Below are 17,234 nucleotides of genomic sequence, written 5' to 3'. Positions count from 1 at the left end.
GAGAATGCGATTATCACATTTTTTGTGCATTGTCATGGAAAAAGATGTGAAGAAGAAAAGCTGTTTATTCTTTAAAAACACAAGAATTCAAGCAAGAAACCATTATATCATGTGTCCCGTAGTCACTGCACAACAGGTGTGATGAATTAAAATGACGAGGATTATAAAAATGAGGTATGAATAAAAGCCATTGATTGATATCAAACAACCCGAGTATCGCTAATATGGCTCACAAGTCCATCCATAAAAATTTCACCAATATTTGGGACTTCTTGTAGATATACCGGTAGTTTACATTACAATTTGAATCGGATTTGGCGCAGTAAAATGTCTCCAATTCAGCGCTGCTACATCCATAACAGTTTTATGGAACTGCACTTCCCAGTTAATACATTCCAGCTACTCAATTGTATCGAAGACGAGGCAGAGATGTTGGCCTTCTAGGAGGTGGTGTTGGTGGAACCTAAGACTGCAAAATATAGTCGAATACAAGGGCTGATAGAGACCTTTGAAGCATTTCGCAAACCTACACGGCTTCCGAAAAGCGCCTGCTTAACTTTTGCTATGGTGTCGTCGATGTTTTCTCCAACAATTCCTGAAGATCACATTAACTCAGAAGGATTACATCTATTTTCAAAGATCTTCCAGTAAAAATTTTAAGAAATTTCTATCCATGAGGAAAGTGAATAAAGATAGCGGTTTGTTCTGCCACTTTAAATCGACATAGATCAGTTCGAACAGAACGTCTTTAGTCAATGTGAAAACCAATAAAGCCTCTTCTACATTGCACCTTGACAATCTCCTGATCCACATAATGTTGGGATCGGCCATCTCATGTCAACCCTTAGCTGATAACTTTGTAACTTCACTAGTAGCTGCTGTGATCCGGAGACCTATGCAGCGTAAAAAATATCCCTCTTAAAGGCAGCATCTGGGGTGGTACGGAGTTCAGGTGGAGTATCCGTATACGGGTCTCCGGACACGGCAGCTACCACTGGTCGTAGATTATGGAGACAGGATTGCATCTCTCACTGCAAGCGGCCGGTCCCTGAATGCTGTTTTTTACGATGCCTTCTATTCCAGCGCGCCACCCTTGCACGCGTAGCGTCCCTTACTGCTTATCGGGGCGTTCCGAAATGATTTTCGACGAATCGCAGGGCGGAGGCGGCGCAAGGGGTGGAGCGTTGCAATAGATGGCGTCGTACAAAACGGCATTCTGGAGGTGGCTGTTTGCAGTGATGCAGGGAGAGATGAGCGGAACTATCCCGTTTCCATGATCTACGACCCCGTATACGGATACTCCTGAAATCCGCACCACCTCAAATTCGTGGTATGCTGCCTTTAAAGGAGAGTTAGAACTTTAATGATCATCCCCTAAACAAAAAAAACATAAAAACAGTTTGATTAATAAATAACTTAAGAGCTCAACCAGTCATATCCCTTTCTTTTGATCAAGAGTAAGCGAATAAAGAACACCTGAAAATTGACCATGAGCATCAGCGTTCGAATCGGAATCCACTAATTTTTCGAGATCTGTAAGAGTCAGTAAAAGTCACAACTCTCAAAATTCTTTTTGGAATCTTCTAAGTAGGAAACAAATAAGTAGTAGGTTTTTCTGAAAGGTTTTTCTGAAGTACACCTTTAATCAGAAAATAGAAAAAAGAACAAAAAAAAAAATAGAAAACCTGAGTTGCGCTCTTCATCTTTCCGCGCCGACTTTTCCTGAAACACCTCGCGCAGAGCGCCACTGTTGATCGGGATATAAGGAACTCCGGTCATTGAAATTCCAAATCCTTCAAGTTTTATTAGTTTTTTTTTCAAACGTTTTGGGACTATTTTGAAATTTCCACTCCTTACGCTCCCCTATAAATGAAGAGCAAAGTGAAAATTGTGATAACCTACCTGCTCTGTCCGGACTCGATGGGCTGAGGGCAGTGACAGCAGTGCATGGTGTATCAGCGAAGGGAGATGGTGGCTGCATGAGAGGGGTGGAACATTCAACAAGGCAAGGTGACACGGGTGTTGGTGAGGTGGGTATCAGATAACAGATGGGCATTCTTGCTAGTTCTTTTTTCTGAAATGCACATTTGGCAAAAAAATGGCTCTTAAACGCTAGTGTGTCGACGAAAGGAGTTCGCATAGTCGGCGCCGAATGTGTTCAACAGTGAAGTCGCGACGCGTCTGGCGTAATGGCAGACTTCTTTGTTTCATACGAATTCACTATTCCGTATGCCCTACGCTGGTCGAAAGCACGTCATGATCACTCGGATGAACACATTGGGCTTCGACTGTATCCTAGACGTAACCTGAGAGAGCAATTCTAGAGTAGCCACGATTTTGGAGAATGATGGACGTTCGTCAGCCTTGGTGTTCCAACAGTTCCTCATCACCTCTTGCAACTAAAATTATGTCCCCATTACGCAGGTTAGTTTGTGATGTCTTGATACAAGAAAGGAAACCTCGATAGGGACATTACTGGGAGCGTCCAGTCGTCCCCCATTTGTTACTAGTCCCATAACATCAAAATTGTCAACACCGAAATATGGTAACATCCCAAAAGAAGAAATCTCCCAGAGCACAACGCCTAAAATTTGTAAATGACACATTCGTCGACTGATAAATCAAATCAGACGGTGATGAAAACCTACCGAACGACCAAACATCAGTTTGTGTAGTGAATAAACCGTCCAGAAATGCTTCAGGAGGCATCCAGCGAACAGGGAGCTTTGCACGACCACCTTTTCGATAGTAGTTGTTTCTGATTTGCAAAATTAGAGTTATGCAAAGTGAGAAATACCAGGACAGTAACTTCACTAACTCGTATATGTCTCTGGCCATGCCAAAGTCGCCAATTTTTGCCCTTCGATTCGGTCCTTTTTCGGTCAGGAGACAATTTCGCGCAGCGAGATCTCTGTGGATATACTTCTGCCGGTTAAGTTCTTCGCATCCTGAAAAATACAGTTAAATGAGCTTGAAGCTCCGGAAAATACTACCAATCTCCTATCTCAATCTCCTTTCTTGAGAAAAAACGAATGATTTTCTTGCAAAGTAAAACTCCACTCAAAACCGCGCTTGTAGTAAAAGCATCATAAATCAAATGAGATCAGTGGTCACATGGAATGAGTTGACACAGATTTTCTTTGAAGCTATAAATAGGAAAAGTTATAAACTCATAATTTAAGAGTATGGTTCCATGATAAATACTAGAGGAAGAAATAAGTTTAAAACAAAACAAATGAGTAAAAAGCGACAGGAAGTATTTTTAGGGAACGCAATGCATTCCTCACAATATTTCAATAGTTCTTCACAACATATGAATTTTTGATAATTGCACAAAAAAGGTGCACAACAACATTTGACCTACTCATAGAGGATAGGGCACTCCCTATGCCTTTATTAATCACCTAGAAAAATTTCGAGAGTTATTAAGATAATATAGCAGTATTGCAAAAGTTGACAAGTTGCATACCGTACCAAATATTTCGTTTGCTCTACCAAAACAGCTATTTAGAACTGGACGGACGTAGGCAGATATGGCCAGTCAAAACGACATGAAGCTCAGCACAGCTATGTAAGCGGCGCTGGGGAACTAGCGCTTGGAATCGAGGTGGGACCATCGGGAACTGCAGCAATGAACGGCGAGCAGGGGTCCTCACTCGATCCCAACCGCTACTTTCCACCGCACCACTTCGAACGCAAGCGCTTACACAACTGCACCGTGTTCTGTGTCGTTTTGACCCGACTATACGTAAATGCACTCGTCAGGCTCACTGAAACACCTTTTGTATTTGAACTTTTCAATTTGCTCAGCTAAAAAAAACCATTTTTGGCTTTGGAGTCGTAAAAATATAAAAAATATAAGCTAGGTTTTCTTAAATGTCTTAAAGTATGCATTTTTTTTAAGGAAAAGGATAAACTCGCACCTCTAGCAATGTCCAGAGAAATATTAACTATCTCAAGAATGTTCAGATTGAATGGGTTCATATTCTCCTGAAAACACCAGAAGCAACATCGTCTTCGATTACAAACTGATGGATGAAAAATGCATAATAACTTACGTGAGTGGGACGAGCTTCTCTTAAAAATGATCGTAAGTCTCCACCTTCCATAAGTTCAAGAATTATTCGGAGCCGAGGTGGTTCCCATTGAATCCAGTGGAGACGAACGATGTTCGGGTGGTTGAATTTGCTGTAAATGTGGACAAAAAAATCGTAGAGAGCCTGTTCACCTGATTGTTTGGAGGAATTTGAGGGAAAAGGGAAGAAAAAATTTTGACGAGCACTCACTGCATGAAGAGCGCTTCAAAGGCAAACTCTCTTTGTGCTTCGGCAGATGTGCTTTTGTTCATACAAATCGTCTTCACTGCAAAACCTTTCCCATCTTTTGTTCGTCCTTCATGTACTGTACCGAAGGCACCTGTTCCAATTTCTCTGGAAAAAAGCCACTCGAGCTTCTTTCTTGAAAATAACTATATCTTGCACTGTATAAGTTTTTCAGAGTGAAGTTTTTTTAGTTAGGCCACTCTTTTATATTATGTGAATTCGTTGTAGCAGTAGATTACTTAAATGACCGCTCTCGCTAAGGTATATAGAAATTTTCGAATGTTTTTGTCCTTTATTACTACTAATTTACTTAATTTTCCCAATTTTTTTTCACTATGAAATCCTTCGCAGCCCACCTGCCAATATTAATCTCATTCCACGGAAGGCACGGTAAGCACGCAATCTGATCCCAGTACGACTCCCCTACGTCGACATCTTTGTAGTCGGATTGCTGCAATTCATTTAAAAACAGTATAATTCAGTACAATATAGAAAAGATGAATGCATGGAGGCAAAAGAAAACCCTGGATTGTGGAGACGTATCGTAAGAAGTGATTGAAAACAGTTTTTAAACAACATTTTCACTCATTGCGGTTCGGTGTGGATGTAATGGGTTTTCTTTGTCTCAGCCTCCCTTTCTTTGTTCCCTCTTCTTTTCGCGAAAACACAACACGATCTCATTACGTTAGTGTATAGTTAACTAAATTAATTTCTTTGGCGACTTGTTATGTACAGCAAGTAAATTCGTTTGCAATGAAGTTCTGAACCCACCATAACTACGAGTTTGATTTGGTCTGCTGCTGTGGTTGGAAGTTTCTTGTAAGCTTTTCGAAGCACTGAAAAGTTGGAAAATAGTTTCAGTGATAATAACTAGCAATTTTATGAGGAGTGAATAATTTTGATGTTCCGTTTCTCTATTATTATTTTTGTTTATTTCTATTCTAGAACTCTGTGAATTTTACGCTGCTTTTAGGATTGGACTTCTTTGGTAACTTCCGAGATCCTTCTTCAAAACTAACTTTGAATAATTCCTAAAAGGCACATGGAGAGGCAGAAGAGAAGAACCATCACGGCAAACTTGTGCTGCAACAGAAGTGAAGCCACTGAAAGGGAAAAACTTCAATATGAAAGGCAGGCATTTAGGATAATGTAAGCGTTTGGATTTCGTCATAGTCCTATTTTTGGTCCATTTCAATCAGTCAACATAATAAAGAGGCAGAAGTAGGAACTAATCAAAAAAAACGCACTTATATTCATTTAAAAGATGGTTTTTTTAGGAGTATTGGAGAAAATCGGGTGTGGACACGCTCGTATTCTTTCTAAACACTCCTGATCTCCTAATCCTATTTTTTCCTGGAGAGACCCCAACATTGCCAATCTCGTTGCATGCTGCCTTCGGTTCTCTATCGTGTAACTGTTTTCTTCTTGCTGTACACACTTAGAGTTTGATGCTCCTCTAGAAATTTCTTCAGAAAACGTCAAACTACCAAGAATTACCTTACATACCGCATAACAACATATTTCTAATACAGAAAATAGAGACAAAAGCTCCCGTTGTTTTCCACTCGAGAACAATATGCAGTATTACAAGGCTGCTACATCTAAAGAACATCTCGATAAATGTTTTGAGAGCTACAGGTATGCTGTTTTAGCGGCTTCCTTAGAAATTTCCTCAGAAAAAACCATTGCTTATCCAGGGATTTTTCACGTCCATCAAGGTCACATGTTTAAGAATATACACACTGCTTTCTGCGAACATACTTCATGTAATTAACTAGCAACGAAAGAGTTTCTGAAGTATTTTCTTCTACGGAAAACAACTAATGTCGAGCTCGTCTATGAAAAGCTGCCGCACTAATTCTTCCCATGTAGCCTTTGCGAAATTTTTTGATAGATGCAAGATTGATACAGATTACTTGTTTTTTATGGCACTATTATGTCATATGCCGCGAAGACACATTCTTGTCCACCTAACTAATTTGAACTTTGAAATCACGTGGTCACAAATCTGTAAGGCATCACCCCACGAATCTGAGGTGGTGCAGATTTCAGGTGGAGTATTCGTATACGGGATGGGAGACTATGGAGAGGGGTGTGATTCCGTCCATTTCTTCCTAATTGCCGTAAAAAACGGCCCGGAAGATACGGCTTCAGGCGTTCTGGCGTACTATTTTCCACAAGTTCGATTGGAGCGCGCCAGCCCTGTGCTGCGCCGCATCTTCCAGGTCGTTTTTTACTGCAATTAGGAAGGAATGGACGGAATCACACCCCTCTCCGTAATCTACTGTCCCGTATACGAATACTCCACCTGGAAACGTTAATCCTCTGATTCGTGGGGTGATGCCTTTAAAATCTGACGCTAACACTCAAGTACACGCCTTCCTGATGAGAAGAAGTAAGAGAAGGACGAGCTGGAAATAACCTGTTCTTAACGTTTCTAGAAGTACAACATCTAATAACTTTGTCTATTTATTTGTTATTTCCGCGCCTTTTAATTGTTGCTTTGGTGTTCTAATTGATATGTATAACTGAAATAAATAAAAAGAATTATTTTGTTACGTAGAGTGCAAATATAAATATTTTCACCTTTTGAATCGGCGCAAATACCGGTAGGCGAGACAATTTCACCATATTCACAAAGACATCCCATGTCTTCGGCTGACTCCAGGTTCGGGAAGAAGCAGGTAGATTTGGCAGGACACTGTAGTCGACACGCGTCTGAACTCACTGGTTCTTTTCCATCTGTTGTTTTTCATCTTTCTATATCACGCAAAAGCGAAAAGTTACAAATTATGACTACGCCGTCGCCCTTGCGAGCGCCAACTTCCAGCAGATATGACGAAGCATTGACACCAATCCAGTTGCTCCCTCCCAAGCCGTGGTTACGAATCTGAGCTGAGCCTCCTGGAAAGCGTTTCGTTTCGCTAGACCCAAGTAAAATAACTAATGCAAAGATAAATATAAAACGACAAATATGGTACAGTGTGGCGCAAGTATAATGGAAGAGCACGCTAACTCCTACCATGGTATCCTCCTCCTCCTCCTGCAGCCGGGTCACACGGTGCTGCAATTCCACCGAAATTTGGAAAATCTCCGCAAGACCAAAGTTGTTGAGACGGCGACGAAATCTACACCAATTATTCTTAAGGCTAGAGTTAGGGTTCCGAAATAATTGCAAAACCCACCGAAATGCCATGACCAGCATTCATTTGAAAACGTTCAGAGATTCCAGAAGATTTTGATTTCAAAAGGCCACCAGCCGGGCTAAATATGGAATATATCACATTGAACTGAACACTTTGTTATGACTACGTGGAGTATTTTGAGGAGAAACATGGCGTCAGAAAATTCCTGTCGAGGTCTTGAGTAACGAGACACACTTTTTTTTTAGTGAGTTTTATATCTGGAGGAGATACTTCATTGGAGATACCCACTTTTTCGGCACACCATCTATGAACTCTCTTGGGTATGTTCCGCCTCCGCCTGCTGCCACAATTATGTAAGTGGAATCGAGAGATACGGTTGTCGGACCACCCCCACCTGTCCCATGGATTTGTGATGACTAAATGAAAAATCCCAGTTAGATAATTAAGAAAGTTTTCATTAAAAAATGAAATCAAAGCCTTAACTTACATTCAGCCAAATATCGACGTATTTTCCGCTGCATAATCGTTCTCGCACTTCTTTTTCCTAAAAGAAACTCACTGTAAATCCACTAGTATTATGCAGTTTTCTGAATAAGGAATGTCGCAGAATACCATAGGGGTTGTGACGGAATTATCACATGGCGATTCTCCTTTTTGGCCAATTGAAAAGTGGAGTTTATTGCCGATCACCAAATCAAGATCAGCAGTTACGCATCCTCCACCATTGGAAACGTCCTCGGAAGGAAAGGAACCGCCTTCGGCGCCACACGCAACAAGTCTAAAGTTGAAAAAGTCGAAAAAGTCGCTAGCGAAAAAGGACGATTCGCACCTGTAATGAAGTGTCTCGGGAACAGTCCATATTTGTTGCTGATGATCAATTAACAGGAATTGGTACGGTCCTTTTCTGTGACCTCTTTGCAGACATTTACCTCGCTTAATTCGTTGAGTGCCGGTTGCGCCGCAGGTGTCGATCGTCATAGAAGTCCAGTCCCCAAGAGGTGATAACTGGTCGGCTATGTTGAAATGTATTCGATACAGAAACTGTACTCACGCTCAAATGAGAAATCGACTACCTTCATCAAAGCATTCCACGCTCAACGAAATATCGTCAACTGCCACAAAAGAGTTCCCCGTTGCAGATGAGGTCACCACCCAATTGGCTTCGATTTGAATAGCGAAAGGAAATAACTGAACAGTTGTGTTTTTGTAGTTTTAAAATAACTCTCCGATTTTTGAGAGTGATCTACGAGAAGAAAGAAAGCGAGAAAAGGGAGTAGGAGAGGACTGCTACGAAAATCTTACAAAAAGCAACTATTACCTCGATCGTGGGGGAAAGTAGTTTCCTTCTATCACACTCTGAATGTGTTCAGGTGAGTCACCGCTATATTTTCTACTGTACAGGATAGAGAATGTACATATGTATATCTATATGTATATGTATGTGTGTATGTGTATTTATGTGTATGTGCATGTATGTGGCATAGAAAAAGCGTCTGTGGCCGCACACGTTTCGTGTCATCCGATTGAACACACACGGCGGCGATAAGTATTAGTAGACAAGTATATATTAAGTGTCACCGATTTTTTTCACCCTACGAAGCGCCAAACTGGGACCTCAAGAGAAGGTCAGTCACAACGAGGATAGGTGATATACGCGATCGCTGCTATTATCCAGAAGCACAGTCGATGGTCTGCTTTGGGAAACCCACGTAATCATTTTTGCAAGGATTTCTCACGCAAATAACAGCCTTGGTGTGAAAACTTCATGAAAAACTACCTCCATATACATATTTCTAGCTCTAGAGTTTCTTCTATGGCATTACTTTTATTATTATTCACAGCATCGGAGTTGACTTTTCAACAACCACTTAAATCCGTAGCAACTGCTCCAGATATTGAGGTAGGAAAAGAAGTGCCGAAAGTTATTATGTCGATATGTATTTATCAGGCTCACCTGTGGTCCAATATTCGTGGATATTCGATGCCAAGAACGTTGCAGTCTAAACATATGTTTAGTAAACCAAAAAATATAAAATAACGAGCAAAATGGAATTCGAGAAGATCTAACTATTCAGATATTTTTCCTTCGAAATCTAACTTGTTCCCCACTACCCTTTGGCCGTTTTGATCCTACGGAAAAGTAAGGGAAACAATCGGATAGCTGGCCACCTCTGATAGGTTCCGAGAATAGGCTTAAAGGCATCACCCCACGAATCTGAGGTGGTGCAGATTTCAAGTGGAGTATTCATATACGGGATGGGAGACTATGGTGAGGGAGTGATTCCGTCCATTTCTTCCTAACTGCCGTAAAAAACGGCCCGGAAGATGCGGCGCCGCACAAGACTGGCGCGCTCCAGTCGAACTCTCTGTACAAAATAGTGCGCCAAAACGTCTGAAGCTATATCTTCCGGGCCATTTTTTACGGCAATTAGGAAGAAATGGACGGAATCACCCCCTCTCCATAGTCTCCCATCCCGTATACGAATACTCCACCTGAAATCCGTACCACCTCAGATTCGTGGGGTGATGCCTTTAATAAACATCCCTGAATTCGAACACAGTTCCGATTAGAAGAAGTGCGTGAGATAGCAAGAATGTAGGTCACTCAAATTGAAAAACCTTCGTAATTTCTGGAAGAAATTCCAGAAAATTCTTCGCAACGCTGTTAAAACTCATTGGGGGATCTTCAGGAAGATGTGAAAAAATGATAGGTATAAAATGCGAGACTTTTTAAGGAAGCGTTCAAATCTTGCGAAAATCATTCCTAAGATTTTCATGTAAAATCCATTGCTCCAGGATGACAGGGCGTTCTGCTATTTATTGCCACCTTTCTCTTATGTGTTGATTTTAACCAACCACGTTTTGTCTTCTTTTCATTCTTGTGTACTTGTGAGACCATGATGATTACTAGACGTCGCTAAGGCCATCCTCAAATGCTTGAAACTTTACTCGTTTCCAACGCGTGCATACCTCCTTCCCTCCTCCTCAAATGAAATTTTCAATGGTTTGACTCCTTTTACCCATGGTGGATGAATGACAGACATCGACCACTCAACGTCTGCTCCAGCTCGCACGGTGCGAAAACGTAACTGAATAAAATTATTCCGGGAAGAAGCTCCAGATGGACGACATTCACAGGATTACCTTGCATTTCGCTTCATCGTTGAAAATAGGCCGATGAAACGGAGAGGTAAAGAATGTATCCCGTGTAGAGAGCGATTGATTTCTATTAATCTCAGTGGAGTACAGAAGGAAGGGACCTAAATTTCTCGAATGTGATCGAACCTGAATATTTGAACACAGAAATCTTCAACTACTTTGCTCTTCACACACACAAATTATTCAAATAATCTCCAGGACATTAATAATCGATCAGAGCAGTGATAAAATCATGGTTAACTGTGTACCTCCCCCTGGCCTAGCTTCGTGGATTGGTCCGACGTTCTTTATTGGTCGTTTCACTTGGAGCAGATGGTGGTCCGTTGGAATCCCTTGTTCCACAGTTAACATCGTCCAATCATCACAAAACGCTCGTTCGTCGTTGAAATCACACCTTGAGTGAGCTGGTTGCTCATCTTAATGGAGTTCTGTACAAGACCTTTTTAAAAGAAAAGGTTTCCAGACACTTTTTTTCTTTTTCAGACAGCCATTAATGCTCTGGACATGCTTATTTTTGGTTCCAGTTTTTTCTTTTCCTAAAAATCCTATAACACTTTATAATCTGTGGACACAATAAAGACCAGGAAAAATAATGAAATTAAGCACATTTCCGCTCTGCTCATCGCAGGAAAAAAATGTGATTTTAAATGGTTTACTGTAATTGCATTATGCCTAGTGCAGATTAATTGCACTACTAACGGTACCGCAAGTTATGTAGGTTCGAAAAAGAAAATTGCATACCACATGATTCTTCATCGCTTCCGTTTGAGCAGTCTGGGGCAAGGTCACAGAGAAGGTCATCCATGCAACGCAAATGTCCAGGTAGATCACAAAGCTTCGAGTCCAACTCGCAAGTGGGCATAGAAGAGCTCCCAGCTTAAGCAATGGAGCTTTTTTTTATTTAGAGACATTGAACATGTTCCAAATTATTGCGGTGTTGAATGGTCTTGTGAGATTGAACACGAATGTGGTGTCCTGTCACGGGGAACTACATCTGTATGCCGGTGTCCAAGGGCAAAGCACCACTAATTCAAATGTTTTCTCGGGAAAATTAAAAACACTTGCATTAAAAAAGTCAGCGATAGTCAATACTGGTATGGAGATTTTTCTTCTCAGTTAAATTGGAAATCACTTAATGTGCACTGAAGAAGTTCTCCGTATACGTATACGTATATACAAAGCTAAACAAACCGATGCATTCATCATCCCAGACGATTTTTCCTAACTGACATTCTGTTGTCGCTGAGTTCTGCATTGTAGGCGCATCACCCTCGGATCGGCACTCGATCCTCAGTCGAACTGGCTGTGTGAAATGCCCAGCTTCAAACTGTCCCAGGTGGGGTCTCCTGAACAAAATCACGATGATTACATTGAGTCCTGTAAGTACATAAGAGACATCCTTCTACCTCGTGCGATAATCTTTTTCCTCTCGAAACGTCTCGGAACGAATTCTTTCCCATTTGTTATCTGAAATTAAAAGAATTAGTAGCACAAAGGGTTTGAGACCAGCTTTATTAGAAAAAAAATAGATGTAGAATTATAAAAAGAAATATTGAACAATAGAAAACACTCCAGGAAGGTTTGAAAACCATGGATTTTCTAACATTTGAATTTTCAAACTAAATAGAAAAACAAATCTACGAAAAAGTCTTCATGTTTTTTATGAAGAAGGTGAGTGAAGTTTCGTTAGTCCTATGATATGAGAAGAGAAACCAAAGTTCCTTAGATTCACCTGCAGATGGCAGAAATTCAGTTGTAACGACGATAGAGGATTGAGGAGCACTGTTCAGGCGATACGCAAACTCCAGTATACACTAGGAGGAATTATTATTTATTTCCTTCTCATTTGCACATCCTAAGAGTAAGATTATGCTACATAAATGTAAAACACAGTGAAGAAAGTAATTTTCAGAAATTTCCAGTTTTTTTATGGAAGTGAGGATAGAACGTCGTAACAGATCCGATATTTCGATATTTTGTAGCATAAGTGTGGATATATTTGTCTATACATCTGCGCATCCAATTTTTCTCACCTGGATGGAAATCTGTTGATAGTAGGGACTGTAAACTGAAGCGGAATGGTTCCCTGCTGGTAACGTGATAGATGCGAAAGCGGCACGAGACCCTGAAAGTCCACACATTTAAAGTGGGTTGACGTGAAAATCCAGCAGTATCACTTCCGTTAGCTTATATAATGAATCAAAGGTATCACTCAACGAATCTGATGTGGTACGGATTTCAGGTGGAGTATACCTATACGGGTAGATTATAGAGAGAGGTGTGATTCCGTCCATTTCTTCCTAACTGCCGTAAAAGAACGGCCCGGAAGATGCGGGGCGTGCACAAGGCTGGCGCGCTCCAACCGAACCTGTTGTGGAAAATGGCGTGCCGGAACGCTCGAAGCCGTATCTTCCCGGCTGTTTTTTTTACGGAAGAAATGAACGGAATCACCCTCCTCCCTATAATCTACGACCCCGCATACGAATACTCCACTGGAAATCCGTTCCACTCCAGATTTGTGAGGTGATGCCTTTAAGTATTAACATCAATCGATAGGTGTGGCAAAACATATAATGGAGGGGTGGAAGAGCAATTAGCCACGCGTTTTTGTTTATACACGCTGTAACTTCTGATGCGTTTCTTTCGTTTTATATGTTGTATGCTGCTGCAATGCTTGCAATGCCTAAGGATTCGGCAGGTCACAAACCCAAAGCTCTCATACATTTTCTTGGTTTACTTAGTACTAGTTCTAAAGAATTAAGCGGACGGCATTAGCTCATTTCCTTTTTTTTTGAAGTGATTCCAAAGTTTTCGATAGGTTGTTTTCGTGAGATGATTAAGGAAGCAAGTAGATATGAAGCGTTAGATTTCGAACAGTGCTTCACTGTGGTGCACTGAAAACCACAGGAAAAGGTCAAAACGCAACGGAGTGTTGGGGTGAACTTAGCTGCGATGCTTCAATTTCTTACTTTTCGTGACATCATCTAGAGCTTAGTTATTTCGCAACAATATTTTATTAAAGGTGAGAAGAAGGTGCGACACATAAGTAGATATGTTGGAGAAAAGTTTAATAATCCGAGCAGAACCATTTATATAGCATCTTGAATGTAAAGAAAAAATGCTTAGAGGGATGCGTGCCACACCAGTGCGCGCTCTTTTTGTCGTGCAACTCTTCCTACTTTATTTTCCACAGCCGAACTAATATTTATGTAAAAGGCTTGCCCAGGGTTCGAATTTGTTCCTCGATTCAGAAAAAGGTTACGAGGAACCTGAAAAAGGAACAGGGACAGGCAGAGAATAGGACCCATGCATACGTGGATGCATAGATTCGCAGGAAATAAAGCAATCAAGTGACCTAGTCCATAGGGCTCTGAGAGAGACGACAAATCGATTCGGAAGTGTTTTGTGAAGAAAAGTAAATTTTGAGCAGGTAGCATCGTTTTCAGTATCGTGGTGAATAGCAGTTTTTTTTTTACAGAAATAACCGAGTCATCTTCATATACAGCTTTGGCCGAATGTGTTCAATTGGTGAACACAACACGACGTTTCCGTCTGTCTGCATCACCACTTCTGTCTTTATTGAAAGTATTTGCAAGATCCCAGCTTCCTCTTGTAGGAGTACTGAACGTGATTGCAAGTGAGGGCTCCAGTCACTTTCGTGGGTCCTTCATAACATTTACATTGACTATGGCTTGTATGTCGGATCTAAAACATAGTACCTGGGTAATCTTATCTTTTTCATTGGGATTTACGCATGTCCCAGGAAAAGCTGCGGGGTTGATACCACCGTCGAGTTCTGCTGAACCTTATGCAACTTCTTCACAGAGGACCATAACATTTCAACAACAGTTTCCCCTCAAAAACTTGATTAAATTACCTCCATTTCAACTTACCAGTGGCATTAGTGATTGTCCATCCACGACTAATATCTGGTTTCCAAATACAGTCCGGATCCAAGCAGCCCGCATCTGTAATAGTGCTTGTAGTTACCAGCCGTCGCACTTCAATGAAATACACATGTAGTCGAAAATGACCGCGAGCGAGTGAGCGCCACTTCTCCGCCAGTCTGTTGGTACGGTCGCGTGCCTTGACCGCTAATTAAGCATTTCTTAGATACGTAAAGCAAATTTCTCCTTTCCGTACAAGTGACTGCCGCATATAAGCCAAAGGTGCATTGTCTATTGACACTATATGGCCTTGAGTGAACTCCAAATACTGTGATGATCAACTGAAAGCTGCAGCATCCGTGGGAACTGTCATCGGTGGGATTCGGATTCTTTGTAAACGTCAACCTGAGAACGGTCTCATTTCATACGGCAACATACGAACGGAAAGAAGGTTCGGCTTCTTTCGACAACTAACCTAAGTCCAAGATATAGGAATCAGTCTGTCTTCATCAGATTAAAGAGATTTATAACAGTATTTTGGTGTACCACGAAAAAGAAATTGACCAACCAGGAAGTGCGAACTCGTCATGAGGGCAACGACATCCGGCAAAGCGGAAGAACTCCGTACCGTCTTCGCAGCGTATTTTACACGAACATTGTTCTTCTGTATAAGAAATTCGACGAAGAAACAAGGAGCGCCCGGACGTTTTCCTAGAAAGAGATTTCCGAGAAATTAAAAATAAACTCTTGGATGTCTTACTGTCTGACTCACTTTTCGTTCTGACAGTGTCTCTCAACGTAGCCCTCACCAGCTCTGTCGAGGATTTCGCCATCCTCGCATCGTATTAGGTGCTCATTGATTTTGTTTTTATGTTCGTCTTCGGACCCGTTTGCAGGTAGCTCGTGGCACGGATCTACAAACGACATCAGTTGCTGCCGACCATTTGCTGCGAGTTCCTGGAACCAAAGATATTCTACGAATTTGATATATTTTCACGCCAATTACCATCGACCTCTACGCTTGTAGAGGGGCATGGTTTAGGATGCTGTTCGCTCTTATGGTTATTCGTGGCATACATAACTTACTTCTGCAATCCAAGTTTGCAGCAGATAACGCCGCGGCCACTCACTCAGCTGCTCGCTTTCGCTGCAGTTTTTTCTGTCTGCGTTTTGTAAAATAAATACTCCGCTGAACCATTCTGGTCTGTTCAAAAGGGTATTGGAAACTCTAAGTCTCCAGCACTCATTACACAGCTCTGTCGTTGCACGCGTTTTCTTTAGTTTTAGTTTCCAACACAATTTCAGTTGACCGTAAAAAGCCCACAGCCGTTCGTAGTTGGTCGTAGCTTGTTTTTCTGCCTGGTGCCCGTTTCGGGAGTGGTCGTTTCTATTTACTGTTTTCTTTCTTTTTTTAGTAACTTTACATTCTATCTTTTTTCTTGTTCTCTGTGGTTCTGAACAAATTTCTATCGATAGGATGTAACTCTCGTGCTAATATTTGCCATTCCTTAATGAATTCTTCTTTAATACTTGGAAACGGAGAAGAAACTGAAAGATTCGTCATTCAAAATCTCTACACGTCTCCGGAACAGAGACTCCCATAGATAACATCTCCCAGCTCGTCAACATTTCTAATTAAATAAGTCATATAAAAGCATTTTTTGTTCATCTTTAGAATATTTAGTTCCCTCGGTATACCATGCACATTAATCCGCTCATTGTAACACCAACGGCCAACTCCACGTTTCCGGTTCTTTGTTTTGTTTCTTTAGACCAAACCCTTGAACAGGAGCTGTATTCTTCGAATTATGAGTTTTCGTCAACGTGCCACATTTTGAGCACTAATTTCGAGAAAATTTCTTGAGTAGGAAATAACAAAGGCACTATATAAATCGAACCGAATTACAACTACCTCGTTATCCTCGATGTACATAACATACTGCATTTGGTTCCCCACTGCCTCAGTGAATATTGATGAATGGAAAAGGCGATGATGATACGACGGCAACAGTGAACAGTGGATAAGATGTAGCAGCACGAAGAAAAATATCATCTCACTGTGTTCATTTCTGGAAGTAGTAACCTTCTAATCAGTCCAATACGTGTCTCTTACGTCAAGAACCGTACACAGTGAGGGGTCAAACGACCAGTGAGCATCGCGTTGAAATGAAATCATCCCGTATGAGGAGCACTTGGTGATCTCTGGATTTGATAATTGCGCTGATAGGCGGAATGAAACTGTAAGTTTGCGAGAACAGCTGCAAGTACGCATAAGGATGGGCCTCAATCGGAACCCAGATCTTTTCCATTAAATGATTTGGCGAGTAATTTTGTCAGAGTGTGTTCTCTTGAGATTTCTAAGAATGACAGAGCATAGTTATTGGAACCGTGCCAAGCTGCAGAAGCTTAAAAGGCTATTTCGGCAAAGAGCATCAAATTACTTAAGCAATATTTATAACAATACGTATATTCCTAAGGACAATTCGAGTTGGTGGTCATGGAGTCTGAGCAGATTACAGGTAACAGGTGTTTTTGGAGAATACATACTGTAGTCTTCGTTAGCTCTTAAAAACATCCAAATGAAGTGAGAAGAGATAACTAAACCTCACAGACAATTAGATTTTTGTTTTTTTTTCCTAAAGGTGAACTATGACAAAATCCGAAAGTATTTATAATACTGCAACAAAATAGCAATGTAGTTATGTTTACATTCAAGAAGC

General features: G+C 41.1%; 1 protein-coding gene across 2 annotated transcripts; it reads right to left on the bottom strand.

Moving 5' to 3' along the window:
• Positions 1-403: 403 nt before the first annotated feature.
• Positions 404-16,567, bottom strand: RB195_014020 (uncharacterized protein; the record flags this gene model as incomplete). 2 transcript variants are annotated; one of them, XM_064204102.1, is made up of 35 exons in its annotated part: positions 404-463; positions 531-595; positions 1,477-1,533; positions 1,686-1,793; positions 1,903-2,074; positions 2,307-2,399; positions 2,460-2,584; positions 2,649-2,758; positions 2,819-2,948; positions 3,924-3,990; positions 4,059-4,188; positions 4,287-4,430; positions 4,679-4,773; positions 5,094-5,158; positions 5,342-5,425; positions 6,909-7,040; positions 7,110-7,226; positions 7,345-7,450; positions 7,508-7,586; positions 7,757-7,884; positions 7,956-8,012; positions 8,081-8,246; positions 8,298-8,481; positions 8,542-8,656; positions 9,423-9,468; positions 10,439-10,557; positions 10,613-10,728; positions 10,876-11,043; positions 11,369-11,503; positions 11,819-11,973; positions 12,034-12,094; positions 14,521-14,595; positions 15,083-15,225; positions 15,287-15,471; positions 16,427-16,567. In XM_064204102.1, the coding sequence occupies 35 exons, from the start codon at positions 16,565-16,567 to the stop codon at positions 404-406; spliced, it is 3,933 nt and encodes a 1,310-aa protein (XP_064059983.1). The 2 variants fall into 2 exon arrangements, with proteins under 2 accessions (XP_064059983.1, XP_064059984.1); XM_064204103.1 differs by having other exon boundaries at positions 16,427-16,459.
• Between the last annotated feature and the right edge of the window lie 667 nt (positions 16,568-17,234).

The sequence above is a fragment of the Necator americanus genome, chromosome V (genome assembly GCF_031761385.1).
Source record: "Necator americanus strain Aroian chromosome V, whole genome shotgun sequence".
Lineage (NCBI taxonomy): Eukaryota > Metazoa > Nematoda > Chromadorea > Rhabditida > Ancylostomatidae > Necator > Necator americanus.
This window is presented reverse-complemented; position numbering and strand designations above follow the sequence as displayed.